Genomic DNA, 16,245 nt, shown 5'->3' with positions numbered 1-16,245 from the left:
ACAAAATCATCACATAAGGTAGTTTTAACAGTTTTGGAAATTCATATTGTAAGGAATAATTTGAAAACCAAAGGAATGTTTCAATTTTATTAAACCTACACATTTTTCTGTCATGATAGTCCCAACATTCTTGTTATCAATTCAAATTTATCATTTCTCAGTTTGTGCATTTTATTTTTTGTGGAAACAAAGGAAACAAGTGAAACTGCAAGCTTAGTACTTACTGCTCACTGATGATATCCCTGCTCAAATATTTCAGTAAACAAGAAGAAAACAGTATAGCTGACTTATATAAACCCTGAAACCAAATTTCAGAAATCCTTGTATTGTAGTTCCTGAGAAAGATGCGACAAAATCATTCATTGGTTGGAAGGACAGACTGACAGACTGTTAGATGGACAGACGGACAGACAGATGTAAAACAGTATACCCCACCTTATTTAGGGTGAGGGTATAATTTAAAGTAGGAGTATAATTACCATCAACAGGAGGACACTACACACATATAATATATCATGTAAATTTTTAATGTTTACAGAGATTTAAAAACTTTGATGAAGATGTTCAAATTCATATTTCAACTGAAAAGTCCTGGACCCTTATAACAGTAAAGTGAAAGGTCCACACCTTATTACGAAAGGTCCAAACATTGATTTTGTGATTGGATCAATTTTAAAATATGTGTCCCTCTCACTAAAGCACTATCAGAGTGGTATGGGTATTTTATACAATATTTACAGGTCATAGTTCCAGAAGCTTCTTCAAATTGGAGTCATGAGTGATGGTTCTGCCAATGAGACTGGAATATTTGCTCATGTTTCTCATGTCTTTTTCACAGCCGATTTTGAGACAAGGTTGAACTGTACTAAATAAATTTTTCTTACACCTAATTATATAAGCAGCTACAAAAAATGAAGGGCGTCTAGACAGTATATGTCAAAATATTGACTCTGTCAAAACCAAACCTTTTCAGAACAATATCTTATTTGGAAAACACAAATTTTTGGTTAATACCTGTCTAATCTTAAAAGATGTTTGTTATGTTATTGACTAAAATTTTCATTCAGATAGCATTCCCATTAAGACAGAGTTTCACCTATACTTACCCTGGGATGTCTGTCTGTTTGGTTGTGGCTGTAGAGTACTTGAGAGACTTGGGTTACCTATTAATAGAAATATAAATTTATTTCTAAATGACTAAAATCATTGCAGGGATTCCTTGAAATATGTGTGTGGCATTATACCTTTTGTTTAAAAGAAAGATTTTAATATAGAAAAGGGATCAAAAATATGAGAATCTTTTTTAGTGGGATTTTTCACTTTATGTTTTTCAGTTCAGTTTTTAAAATATTCATGTTAGTTGAAAAATCAACTAGAGGTTCTTAAGAGCATGTGTCACTCACCTTGGTCTATGTGCATATGAAACAAAGGACACAGATGGATTCATGACAAAATTGTGTTTTGATGATGGTGATGTATTTGAAGTTCTTACTTTACTGAAGGATCTTGCTACTTACAATTATCTCTATCTATAATGAACTTTGCCCATTAGTAACAGAGGATTTTTTTTTGTAAATTAATAAATATGTTAAAAATTGACTATAAAGGGTAATAACTCCTTAAGGAGTCAACTGACCATTTTGGTAATGTTGACTTATTTGGAGATCTTACTTTGCTGAACATTATTGCTGTTTACAGTTTATCTCTATCTATAATAGAATTCAAGATAATAACCAAAAACGGCAAAATTTCTTTAAAAATTACCAATGGGGGACAGCAACCCAACAACCGGTTGTCCAATTCATCTGAAAATTTCAGGGCAGATATATATTAACTTGATAAATAAGTTAACCTCATGTCAAATTTGCTCTAAATGCTTTGGTTTCAGAGTTATAAGCCAAAATCTACATTTTACCCCTATGTTCTATTTTTAGCCATGTTGGCCATCTTGGTTGGTTGGCCGGGTCACCGTACACATTTTCCAAACTAGATACCCCAATGATGATTGTGGCCAAGTTTAGTTAAATTTGGCCCGGTAGTTTCAGAGGAGAAGATTTTTTGAAATAGTAAACGACGCCGGACGACGATGGACGCAGGACGACGATGGACGCCGGACGACGATGGACGCCGGACGCCAAGTGATGAGAAATGCTCACTTGGCCCTTTGGGCCAGGTGAGCTAAAAATATATGCTATTTAGATGCAACTGAAATGGTAAATCAAAAGAAACAAGCATTCCGTGAGTAGTTGCATAGCAGTACATAGTCCCCTACCAATTAAAAATTCATTTTATTGAAACAAAATTCTAACTTGATCTATAACTTGTCATAGTGTAAACTATATAACAATTATCATGTCAATATCTTCAAGCATGACGGAAAAAAGTGTTGAAAACTGTTTATTCAAGTGAACTTTTTAATCCAAGGACCATAACTCTGCACAAATCATTATGCTAAAACAAAATTCCAACTTGATCTGTAACTTGACACGATAAAATTATATACCAATTTTCAAATCATTATCTTCAAGCATAACACAAAAAAGTGCAGGAAACTGATTATTTTAGAGAATTTTCTTAGTCCAAGGACCATAACTCTGCACAAAATGATCAGACCAGAACAAAATTTAAACATGATCTGAAACTTGTCATGATGAAACAATATACATAATATCAAATCAATATATTCAAGCATGAAGAAAACTCTTAAGAGCTTGTGTCGCTCACCTTGGTCTATGTGCATGTTTAAACAAAGGACACACATGAATTCATGAAAAAAAATGTGTTTTGGTGATGGTGATGTGTTTCTAGATCTTACTTTACTGAACATTCTTGCTGTGGCCTAGTAGTTTAAGAGTAAAAATTTACTAAATTTACGAAAATTTATCATAAAGGGCAATAACTCCTCAAAGGGTCAATTGACCATTTTGGTCATGTTGACTTATTTGTAGATCCTACTTTGCTGTACATTATTGCTGTTTATAGTTTATCTCCATCTATAATAACATTGAAGATAATAACTAAAAACTGCAAAATTTCCTTAGAATTACCAATTCAGGGGGAGCAACCCAACAATGGGTTGTCTGATTCATCTGAAATTTCTAAGCAGATAAATCTTGAACCGAAAAACATTTTTAACACTGTCAGATTTGCTCTAAATGCTTACATTTCAGAGATATAAGCCCAAAACTGCATTTTTCCTCTATTTTCTACTTTTAGCCATGTCGGCCACCATGTTTGGCAGGCGGGGTGACACAATTTTTTAAACTAGATACCCTAATAATGATTGTGGACAATTTGGTTTAATTTGGCTTTGTAGTTTTAGAGGAGAAGATTTTTGTAAAAGTTAGTAGACGACCGACGACAAGTGATGATAAAAGCTCACTTAAGGGCCTGGGGAGCTAAAAAGTGTGGAAAACCGATTTACGGGAGTGACGGATGGACAGACAGACGGACAGATTTGGGGACTAATAATTGAAAGTAACAATAATTTGACCATGCATGTACCTTACTGCAGATTTCTCTCAAACTTACATGAATCGTCCCAGCATTTGACCCTGATCTCATAGTCATGACATTGGAAGCTTTCTTGATCTCTGTTGTAACAACGTATACCATTATGGATGTCACATGTAACAGAATCTTGTGTTGCTGAGGTAGAAGAACCATTGTCTAGGATTCTGCATTTAATATCAACAATACTTGGACATACTCCAAAATGTTTTTTTAGGTTTTCTATAGTTTCCAAGTCCCCACTAGTAGGAGCATTTGTGGGTGAAGTACTGCTAAGCCAATTTGACCAGGCACATCTTACATAAGTTGATTTGCTTGGGTTTGGGGCTTCTGTAGTCACTGTAGTTGGGCTCTTAGTACCTATAAAGAAATTAAAGGAATTTTCATCAATGATGTATCACATTTAGATCATTGCTTCAAAAAACAGTCGTATTGTCAAGATATGTCTTAGAAAAAAACTGTTAGTCTTTTGTGTTTGACACTATCATATATAATTAAAAACACTCTTTTATGGTTATCAAAGTGACATGAGGAGTATTAACTGTTATTGTTATACTGAAACATCTATAGAGATGAGCAGGTTTAACAATGCCTATCATATTTTTAGAACAGTGAAATCATTACACCTGGACAGTTTTTAATAGAATTTTGGTATTAAATAATGTCCATTGCCGTGAAATATTGTCCCTCAAGAAGACAGATACTGCAAAAGTTATGAAATAGTGTCCACCCACAGGACAAGTTTTCACAGTAGTTGCTATCAAATTATGTCCACTAAGAGAATTAATACAAAGTTCATTAAGAAGTTTAATTATACTTGAATTTAATCAAATTTGATCGATTGTTTAGAAATTGATTATATACATGCCTTTATTTGCAACCTAAGATTTTTCTTGGTTAATGAGTTTATATACTTTATTATTGATTAAAAAGTATATATATTTCATATTTTGATTTACCCCCCAAAAATAAACAACAATGCTACGTTTGTGATGTGTGTAACTGTCGAATGGGGAATGAATTTTATCAGTAACAGAGGCCTGATTGTCAGCATCTTCATCAAACTTTTATTAAATTGCGACTGCTCCTCATTCCACTCACATGAAACCCAAAAACTTGCTAATACTTTTCTCAGTTAGGTTAGGGCATTTTTTTTCCAATCTTAGATCACATTGATGGGGGTCTCATGGTGTGTGGTCATACCGCTTATTGTTTATCCCGCTTCTTGTTGCCATAATGGCACATGTAATTTCCCGTGTCCCGTCGAACTTCGTTTCATGTTTTCACGCTTAATTATTAATTTTTCACGTGACAGGCTTAAAAAAAAACGCCAATGAGACCCACATTGATTTCAATTTCTCATTGGCAAGCAGTAGTACCAAATGTGATGCCTTTCTTTAATCTTTTATTTTCTACAGAATTCTTTTATTTGACCTGTCAGACAAGCTTGATATGGCTTTTACTTCTCCGACCTTTTTTTTTTATCTGGTACTGAACAACTGGATAAGCAATTTTGTTGAGCCCTACCTAACTTGTGGACACTAGAAAGTGAAGTGTGTTACATATTTTTTTTCGTTCATTTTTTGTACATAAATAAGGCCGTTAGTTTTCTCGTTTGAATTGTTTTACATTGTCATTTCGGGGCCTGTTATAGCTGACTATGCGGTATGGGCTTTGCTCATTATTGAAGGCCGTAAGGTGACCTATAGTTGTTAATTTCTCTGTAATTTTGGTCTCTTGTGGAGAGTTGTCTCAATGACAATCATACCACATCGTCTTTTTTTATAGCATACCCATTTATTTTTTTGATTTTGTTGTTCAAGATTCAGTATAGCTAAACAAAAAAAATACAAATAATAAATGTCTTCCATAGACTTGATCAATTCTGGTAAATATGATTTCATTCATGATTTTTTTCTATATTACATTTATTATGCTTCACTATATGGGTAACAATTTAAAGTAGTGTCTACACTAACCTGTTTCATAGGCACATTCACAATAATATCTGATCTTGTAATCAGAGCAAGGAATACACTCTAAAAATTGTGTTTAGAGCCTAAACACTTTCCTAAACACATTTATGAAACCGATTTTTGACATGTTTTAAATCTAAACATGTTTAATATTTAATGTGCTAACAGCCTAAACGTGTCAATCTTTAAAGTGCTTAGACTGTAAACATGTTTAACTGTAAAGTGTTTAGACCAGAAACGTGTTTAGCTGAAAAGAGCTTAGACTGTTGACATGTTTAGCTGTGAAGTGTTTTATCTGGAAACATGTTTATCTGGGAAGTGTTTTGTCTGGAAACACGTTTAGCTGAGAAGTGTTTTGAATGTAAACATGTTTAGACCATAAAGGTTCATGAAGAAACATGTTTATCATTTTAGTGTGGGAAGCCATTACTTCATTCAGCCTAATTTAACTAATTTTCCGGACTGTCAAATCTTATGATAGATCTCAAGATCAGGTTTCCATACCTAGCTTTAAAAACAAAATTACAACATATAAAACAAAGGAATCTATCTATGTTATCATGTATTTCTAGTTAATCAAAGAACACAATCAAACATAAATTCATATCAAAATACATGTACAAAATATTGTCAATGAACTCTACCACTTCTAAATCCATTCCAACAAAACAATTTGAAACTGTCACATTTTCATTTTACTGGACTGAACTTCTCCTTTCGTAGTACCAACTGCTGGTCACTGGCCTGGAATAAGAAAAAAATTGATAAGCTACTATTAAGTAGAATAAATTTTAAAATATAAGTGTAAGAACTACATCACCTAAAAGTAAAAGCAGGATTTATGATCAGATAACTGTTTAGACCAAAGTATTATAAAAGCATAAATTTACTGAGTGATGTATCAATTGATATAAGACTTCTGTTCATGCTTAATATTACTATAATTTGTTCGAATATTGGCATTTCAAAAATCAAATACACTTCTGATTCTTACCTGGCAACAGATTTGTCACTGTTCTTATCTCCTCTTGTAGCTTGCCAAGACAGATGATGATTTCCTCTGCACTTTTCTATCAATCTAAAATTAAACAAGAAGTAATTGTAACAGGATGCTGTTACGAAGTCTCCCAAACAAAGCTCCCATAACTCGCCATTCATATGGTCCCATGTTCATTTGATTTGATTTTTTGTCCCATACAAGAATATATATGGCTTACGAGTAGGGATCTCCACCATTTACAAGTATTCAAACAGGAGGGGGTGGTGATGACCCCCAGGGAATTCACCTACATTTCATTTCATTTGTTTTATTGTCCCCTACAAGAATGTATATGGTTTAAGGGTGGGGATCTGGACCGTTTACAAGATAATAGCACATTCACAAATTGAACGGGGTGGGGCAACCCCCAGGAACTTCCCTTTAATTTCATTTGATTAGCTTTATTGTCCCATACAAGAATATATATGGTTTAGGGGTGGGGATGTTGACCGTTTACAAATTTTCAAACAAGAGGGGGTGGGGTGACCCCCTAGGGACTTCCCTCTTATTTCATTTCATTTGTTTTATTGTCCCCTACAAGAATATACATGGTTTAGGGGTGGGGATGTTGACCGTTTACAAGTTTTCAACCAAGAGGGGGTGGGGTGACCCCCTACGGAATTCCCTTTTATTTCATTTCATTTGTTTTATTGTCCCCTACAATATATATGGTTTAGGGGTGGGGATGTTGACCGTTTACAAGTTTTCAAATAAGAGGGGGTGGGATGACCCCCTAAAAACTTCCCTTTAATTTCATTTCATTTGTTTTATTGTCCCCTACAAGAATATATATGGTTTAGGGGTGGGGATGTTGACCGTTTACAAGTTTTCAAACAAGAGGGGGTGGGGATGACCCCCTAGGGACTTCCCTTTAATTTCATTTCATTTGTTTTATTGTCCCCTACAAGAATATATGTAGTTTAGGGGTGGGGATCTGGACCGTTTACAAGATAATAGCACATTCTCAAATTGACTGGGGTGGGGATGACCCCCTGGGACCTCCCATTAATTTCATTTGATTTGTTTTATCATCCCATTCAAGAATATATATGGTTTAGGGGTAGGGATATGGACCGTTTACAAAATATAAGCATATTCTCAAATTGAAGGGGGTGGGGATGAACTCCCAGGGACTCCCCCTATATTTCATGTGATTTGTTTTATTGTCCTATAATCAATTCTGAAGACTGCATGTATCTATCACTTACAGTTTTTAAGTTATATTCATTTGAAAATTTTAGAAAATAAAATCCCATAGGGTTCTATAGTAAACCCCTTCCTCCTTTCTACCCCCCAAAATACCCCTTAACAGACCCCAATGCACAAACGAAAGATTGATGGCTCACCTAGACATATTAGTCTACCATTTTATGAAATTCTAAGTCAATCTGACAAGCGGTTTTTGAGAAACGCTGCGGACAAGTTCATTTTTTAAAGTGGCGGAAGCGGAAGAGGAAGAGGAAGAGGAAGAAGAATAATAAAAATAATAAGAACTGAGCAAAAACAATAAGTCTCCAAACTTTGTTTGGGAGACTTAATAACACATGAAAATAAAATAATAAGAAAAGCAAAACCTCTTTTATCTATTAAATTAAACGAGCATAATTCTTATATTTTGAAGTGCTGATTCTCCATCTCGGAAGTGCTCATGAAAAGAACGAACTCGAAATGACGCTGGATTTGCAAATGATGCACCCCATCCTGGTGATTCCGCTACCTTTCCTTTTTGTATTATATAATCTGACGAGAAGTACCGAACAAACAAAAATTAGCCTCACCAACTCCTTTTCCAAGCACATTAATCAAATATAAGCGAAAACTTGCATGATAGAACATTAAACAACTCTTAATATCTTTACACAATATAGTTTGAACACTTAAAGCTCCTACAAGAACTTCAAGGTTTCGTGAGATGGTACCCCACCCCTTTTTTCTCCTGCATTGGCTATACGGTAGTGTTCTTGTAAATTATGCTTATAATTGTCAATAATCATTTACAATCGGAAGTAAAAATTAAAAGACAGTATAATCATAACTCCTTACCTTTCTGAAACAGTCAAGTTTATGGTCAGCAGAAAACAGCGTGGCCTTTGACTTCGGTTCTTTGTTTTGTCCTCCCGCTCAAAAATTATCACGTGATATGAATGTCGTCTTCGGCCTAAATGTGTTGTAATTCTAAACGTGTTTAGGAAAGTGTCTAAATATTCAAAGTGCTTAGAATCTAAACACGTTTAGCTTCATATTCTTGACGAATAGCTAAACATGTTTAACACAGCAACACAGCAACACGTTTATTGCGAATTGCTAAGAGCCAAAACATGTTTATTGCGAAGTGCTGAGAGCCAAAACATGTTTATTTTTTTATGTTCAGAAATTAAACACTTTCCTAAGCACATAAGTCTTAGAACACGTTTAAATTCTAAGCACAATTTTTACAGTGTAGGGAAATTATCTGCATTGGTACATAAGAATCCGTGCTCCTTATTACAATATCCAACCTTCTCTCCACTACTGTAATATGGGATGTTATTTTCACTGTCTACAGCACATTCCACTTTAGTAACATTCCCTTCATAACAGAATCTCTTCAATTCTTCTTGGCTCATAAATTCATGATCAGATACTCCAATATCTGGTTTGTCTCTGTTTATCCATGGGCTCCACTTACTCACAACACATCTCTGTTGGGTAGGTGTTGGTGTTGTTCCTAATGTTGGTTCCATTGTGGTAACAGTAACTCCTTGTTTTGGTGTTGGTTTTTCTATCAATCGATATGTAATTCAAAGTTGTTTAAAAGTGCACACATGTTTTGTACTGCTCTTTTTCAATAATATTAGCTTGTAATTCGAACATTTTTAAGTAAGTATGTAAACAATAACTTTAACAAGGACTTGATCAAAAAGTGTTATTTCCAACTTATAAGCATTAATATTTTAAACTAGCGTGAATTTTATCTTAATGCAGTAATCATTATTAAGGCTACTACAACATGAAATAAGAATATACCCATTCAAGATTATAAAAAGACATGCTTACAAAAACTGTGGATGGCACACATTCTCTGGGAAAATTGGATTAAATATTATAATCTATTATTACAGGAAAATAGTAAATGTTGTAAGAAATATTTGCTTATAAAATCTTTTAACATTTTTGATGCAATCAAAAACAAAAGTTTCAAAAAAACATACCTGTAGAAATTGGAACTGGAGAATGTGTTGTCTTAGGTTTAGGAGTTGCTACAATAATATGAATATAAGGAGATGTCAGATACATATACATATTCATGTGTTAATATTGGATTGATATTTTTTATCATAAAACAAGACTTTGTCCATAGTTCACGGATGCCCCACTCGCACTATCATTTTCTATGTTCAGTGGACCGTGAAATTGGGCTCAAAACTTTAATTTGGAATCAAAATTAGAAAAATCATATCATAGGGAACATGTGTACTAAGTTTCAAGTTGATGTAACTTTAACTTCATCAAAAACTACCTTGACCAAAAACTTTAACCTGAACGTCGCACTATCATTTTCTATGTTCAGTGGACCATGAAATTGGGGTCAAAACTATAATTTGGCATTAAAATTAGAAAGATCATATCATGGGGAACATGTGTACTAAGTTTCAAGTTGGTTGGACTTCAACTTCTTAAAAAACTACCTTGACCAAAAACTTTAACCTGAAGCGAACGGACGGACGCACAGACGGACGCACAGACGAACGGAGGCACAGATCAGAAAACATAAGGCCCCTCTACTATCGTAGGTGGGGCATAAAAACACGTAAAAAACAAATATAAATATACAGACTCACTGATTGAAACAATCATATTAATACTACTTCTGAACTATATAAAATATCACAACAAAGAGCACCACAATGTCCAAAAGAATGTTACCATGTGACCAAACGCTCAAATAAGGACTTACAAGCAGGACTTATTCATAGAATGTATTATGCTTTAAGACCGGGTGTTGGATGGGGTCCAATCATGAAATTCCAAGTTTATTTTTGCCTAATCCCAATTTCCCTGACCTTATTTCCAGTATCCCCAAATCCCAATAAAATAACAAATGCTTTTTGGGCACAATACATTATAATCAATGATTGTATACTGTTTAAAGCAATCAGTCAGTCTGTTTGTGCAGATTCCCTGTATCTTATTAATATAATCTAGTCAGTAGTGAGCTTAGTTTAAATCAGATTATATACACATGGAGACTGTGACATTCCAAAACTTAAAACTCACATAAAAGAGTTAACTAGTTTGAGCTCAATAAAAGAGGGTAAGATGTTCTTCGTCAGTTACTTAGAGTATGATCTTTGAGAGTATGATAGTTCATTGTATACATAATCACTCTTCTTTACTCTGCAACTTATTTTTGTGCTAGTATGAAGCCAGGATATGGGGTCAAATAGTTGTGCTTATAACATGTATAATGTTTATTTCTTCTTCAGAGGATTCCAGACTTTAAACCATAGAACAAACAAGTCAATGTGCAAATATATACAAGTGGTTTTAAATAAAACATAAGCCGTCATACAAATAAACACGGGTACAAAAGGAACAATCACAAACAGAACACTGAGCACTAAAATATTTGCATGATAAAGTGAAAGATATCTGATCCCCCCCCGGTAATTTTTCAGAATTTAGTATCTTACAAACAGCTCAAACTAAAAGTGATAGTCATTTTCTAAACAGGACTTTAAGTAACATGCATCATTCTTATAGCAAGTTAAAAACAGTTTTGAGATTCTTTTTACTTTAATGTAGTATTGTATATATATTTTTCTGTCTTTGTGATTTAAATTTCAAGATAAAGATTACAACTTAAAACATTATTTCTTACCAAGACAAACTTCATTGCATTCATATCGTACACGATAATCACTGCATGGGAATGGATCATTCAAAGAAGCATCACAGTTAAACCCTTCATCCAATGTACATGTGACCATTTCTCCACTAGCTGAGAAGTCTATACCATCAAGTGTTGTACATTCAATTTTGCTTATTTTGCCAGTAGCACAGAATTTTGTAATTTCTTTTGGATGCATAAATTCTGATTCTCCAACTGAATTTGGCTTATGGTTGTTTATCCATTCAGACCAGAATGTTCTGTTTTCACATGGTCTTGGTGAGGCTGTGGGTGTAGCCTGCTGGTTTACACCTGGAGTTGGTGTTAGTAGATTGGTTGGTGCAACTGTTAACATTAAAGAACATGTCAGATGTGGATTAACAAAAAAAAGTTTTTTAAAGCATTTTTATATGTGTTCTACATTTGTATCAATTTCAAGTGCACTTCATGTCAGACTGTAAATACAAAATAAATTTTAATTGTGGTAATTTTTTCTCTTTTTTCAATGATATATATAATCTTTTTCCAACATCCTGGCACTTATATTTTTAACAGTATAATACATGGAAGAACTTTTTTATTTCACCTTTATACAGTAAACAATATATCTTTGTTCATAATAGAATAATGTATTGTTAAATAATTCTTATATTACTCTTTAGTGAGTGCGAATTACTTTAAATTCAATACTAAATGAATATATATTAAATCATTGTGAATCTTCAACAAAAAGACACCAACAGAAGAATAATGCTATTTTATGAGTACACTAGCTACATTTATTCCAGCATAAATTAATTACAAGATATTTATATTGCAATCATTATACACTTATGAATAGACCACATACTTTGCTGAATATACAGTGGAAAATATTGACATTAGGAAAACAGGTGCAAACATAATGCAGCGGGTTTAAACATTTTAAATTATGTAAATATATTTGATGCAATATAACTTTTCATTGATGTGATGTAAAAAAACACCTATATTTGGTGTAATTATGTATTTATTAGTGGAGGTTGTGAATGTATGTTCCCTATCATATGATAAATACATGGGAAATGTGTCCATTGAACACAAATTATGATCCCCTGCATTTGACATTGATAATAAAGGGAATTCAAGAGCAGTAAAAGTGATGCTACCAAGTTTTGTGTTTGAGCTAAGTTTTATAGTAATACGCCTTGTGTATAAATAATTTCAATAACATTTTGATAAGGCAAACTAAAGATTAAGAACAGAAATTTGTCCATTTGTAGAGGGGTATATATAACCTTAGAACAGTAAAAGGAGAGTGGTAAAAGGAGTACCTTCATGACGAATTACGGTAAAAATTCTTGCCAAATGACGTTAACGGTAATTTTTGGTGCATGACGCTAAAATATGCACTTTCTTTTAGACGTTAAAAAAATGGAATGATTTTGACGAATCACTTTTATTTTTTTCCAAAAATAACGGTAACAATAATTATTTGAGACCTCTGACGAATTACAATGGAAATTTTGACGAATCATGGTAAAATTCTAATCAATTTAACCCTAACGGTAGTTGAAAATGACCACTTGACGCCTGATGGTAAAGGGCATTACTAATCTCTATAAGAGACGCCACATAAATTCAAACTTGATCTGTGTTTTGTGGTAATAAGCATTGTGTATAAGTTTCATAACATTCGGTTGATGCAAACTAAATCTAAGAACCTCAATTTTGTCACATTTTTTGACACGGTTAGATGTACAAACGGATGTACAGACAGACAAGGGTAAAACTTATTTTCCCACTTTGCTACAGCAGGGGCATTATGGACGTTAAGCAACCAACAATCAATCAGGCATATGGTAAAATTTATCTAAGTACCTATTAGGATTTTTTTTTAAATATTTTATTGCAATTGTAAGGCTTGGTTAATGTTTTTGTGTATAATTAGCATCTACCACTCCTCAAATAACTACAAGTAATACTAAGTAATATCTTTGAAGAAAATTAAGACTCAATATTAACTATAACCAGATGTTCCGCAGGGCGCAGCTCTATACGACCGCAGAGGTTGAACCCTGAACGGTTGGGGCAAGTATGGACACAACATTCAAGCTGGATTCAGCTCTAAATTTGGATTGTGATTAAATAGTTGACACAGCATAGGTTTCTGACACAGAATGAATGTGGTCTAATAAACATAAAATTTGTGTTTTGCCTTTGAGCAATTCACTATGCTATTGAATATTAATCCTCTCAAAAAAATGTTTGAAGAAATTTTCTTTTTATTTATGAAATCTGAAATGAGAAAAATTGAACACCACCCCCCCCCCCCAAATTTTTTTTTCACATCCCCTTTTCCCTTATTCTAAAACTGATCCCATTCAAATTTCTAATGGAGTTGGCAACAATAACTACTCATTTAAATACATCATAAAATATTAAAATGTAAAAAAAGTGCTTGTTATCACTGAATGGTAAAGATTGTTTTAATTTATCAGTTGGTAGTAAAAGTGCATATACATTGTATATTGTATAAAACAATGATTTAAGTTGATTCAACAACTATTATGGACAAAGAAAGATAACTCCAATTGAAAATTACTTGCTATTGCGCAATATTGTGCAATTAGATATTTCTTGCTATTGCGCAATACTGTGCAATTGAAAATACTTGCTATTGCACAATACTGTGCAATTGAAGATTTCTGCTATTGCGCAATACTGTGCAATTGAAAATTTCTTGTTATTGCACATTACTGTGCAATTGAAGATTTCTTGCTATTGCCGAATGCTGTGCAATTGAAAATTTCTTGCTATTGCAAAATACTTAATATAATAATTTTGGATCCTTATTTGGACCAACTTGAAAACTGGGCCCATAATCAAATCTAAGTACATGTTTAGATTCAGCATATCAAAGAAGCCCAAGAATTCAATTTTTGTTAAAATCAAACTTAGTTTAATTTTGGACCCTTTAGACTTTAATGTAGACCAATTTGAAAACGGGACCAAAAATTAAGAATCTACATTCACAGTAAGATTTGGCATATCAAAGAACCCCAATTATTCAATTTTTTATGAAATCAAAACAAAGTTTAGTTTTGGACCCCGATTTGGACCAACTTGAAAACTGGGCCAATAATCAAAAATCTAAGAACATTTTTAGATTCAGCATATCAAAGAACCCCAAGGATTCAATTTTTGTTAAAATCAAACTAAGTTTAATTTTGGACCATTTGGACCTTTATGTAGACCAATATGAAAACGGGACCAAAAATTAAGAATCTACATACACATACCTGTCAACCTGTGACAATGAAAATGCAGGTCATGACTTGCATTGAAGAATCAAATCTCAGGTCATAACGCGTACAAACTTTTTCGAGTTGAATTTTAGTATTTCTGGTACATTTTCTTATAATGTATATCAAAGATACCAAAAAATCAATGCATGTTAACTTGGTTAAGTCATTTTAAATCTTATTTATTATTATTTCATTGCACTTTTTAAGATTTTTATAAATTTGTGTAACAGTCTTATGTTCTTTACTTTTTGTGATCATTAAATATTAGAATTTAGTTTTCAAACGTAATTTTAAAATGTTTGAGATTACTGGCAATGTATCCTTAAAACATTCCATCATCAAATTGAGAAGGAAATTAGACTACGATAAAATATAGTAATACAGTTAAAGAAAGTATAAATGTAAAAAATAATTTTCAACTTTTTAAAAAAAAATTGTATAAAGGTATAAAAATAATGAAAAGTTATTTTTCAATATGTATTTGAATTTTATATTTTTATGATTTAATCTTTTTCACCCATAAAACGTAAATATAAGGAATAATTTTGAATGGTGACAAATAAGGGGAAGTAACTCTTAGTTGAACTATGTTTGTTAAATTTATTTACGACCTAAAGCTAAGGCAATTGGTGTTAATTAATAGTGTGTTTGACACCAAAGCTGTCAAGTGAAGCCATGCACTTAATGGGTCACTTAATTTGACAGTTTACATAGCTAGATGCTAATTACGAATTTGCCGGTATTTCAAAGGAATATTACTTGTGAAATCAATCTCAAGGCTAAGAAATACGGGTGAAATCGGGTCATTTTCGGAATGCCCGGGTTATTTCAATGACCCGGCGGGTGTCCCGGGTGATCCCTCAGAATTGTGAAAATCTCGGGTCACACCCGCAGAATACGGGTCAGTTGACAGGTATGCATACACAGTTAGATTCGGCATATCAAAAAACCCCAATTATTCAATTTTTGATGAAATCGAACAAAGTTTAATTTTGGACCCTTTGGGCCCCTTATTCCTAAACTGTTGGGACCAAAACTCCCAAAATCAAACCCAACCTTCCTTTAGTGGTCATAAACCTTGTGTTTAAATTTCATAGATTTCTATTTACTTATACTAAAGTTATGGTGCCAAAACCAAGAATAATGCTTACTTGGGTCCCTTTTTGGCCCCTAATTCCTAAACTGTTCAGACCTCAACTCCCAAAATCAATCCCCAACCTTCCTTTTGTGGTCATAAACCTTGTGTATAAATTTCATTGTTTCTATTTACTTATACTAAAGTTATTGTGCGAAAACCAGGAAAAATGTTTATTTGGGCCCCTTGTTGGCCCCTAATTCCTAAACTGTTGGGATCTCTAAATCAATCCCAACCTTCCTTTTGTGTTAATAAACCTTGTGTTTAAATTTCATTGATTTCTATTTACTTATACTAAAGTTATTGTGCGAAAACCAAGAATAATGCTTACTTGGGTCCCTTTTTGGCCCCCAATTCCTGAACTGTTCAGACCTCAACTCCCAAAATCAATCACAACCTTCCTTTTGTGGTCATAAACCTTGTGTATA

At 33.2% G+C, this 16,245-nt stretch overlaps 1 protein-coding gene and 1 long non-coding RNA gene across 2 annotated transcripts in view; both read right to left on the bottom strand.

The window, feature by feature from the left end:
- Positions 1 to 1,102: 1,102 nt before the first annotated feature.
- On the bottom strand, positions 1,103 to 5,545 carry LOC139511898 (uncharacterized). Its single transcript, XR_011662112.1, has 3 exons — positions 5,490 to 5,545; positions 3,532 to 3,870; positions 1,103 to 1,163 (listed from the first exon to the last, which is right to left on the bottom strand). It is a non-coding gene; the product is annotated as an uncharacterized lncRNA (long non-coding RNA).
- Positions 5,546 to 8,957: 3,412 nt separating this feature from the next.
- Positions 8,958 to 16,245, bottom strand: part of LOC139510304 (uncharacterized) — a 34,361-nt gene continuing 27,073 nt past the window's right edge. Inside the window, exons 10-12 of the mRNA XM_071296809.1 lie at positions 11,387 to 11,740; positions 9,717 to 9,764; positions 8,958 to 9,286 (exon numbers count right to left, since the gene is read on the bottom strand). Of these exons, the coding sequence (XP_071152910.1) occupies positions 8,958 to 9,286; positions 9,717 to 9,764; positions 11,387 to 11,740 (731 nt within the window). The remainder of the gene's footprint in view (positions 9,287 to 9,716; positions 9,765 to 11,386; positions 11,741 to 16,245) is intronic.

This window comes from Mytilus edulis, chromosome 2 (genome assembly GCF_963676685.1).
Source record: "Mytilus edulis chromosome 2, xbMytEdul2.2, whole genome shotgun sequence".
Lineage (NCBI taxonomy): Eukaryota > Metazoa > Mollusca > Bivalvia > Mytilida > Mytilidae > Mytilus > Mytilus edulis.
Note: the sequence above shows the minus strand (reverse complement) of the source record. Positions and strands in the feature narration are given on the sequence as shown.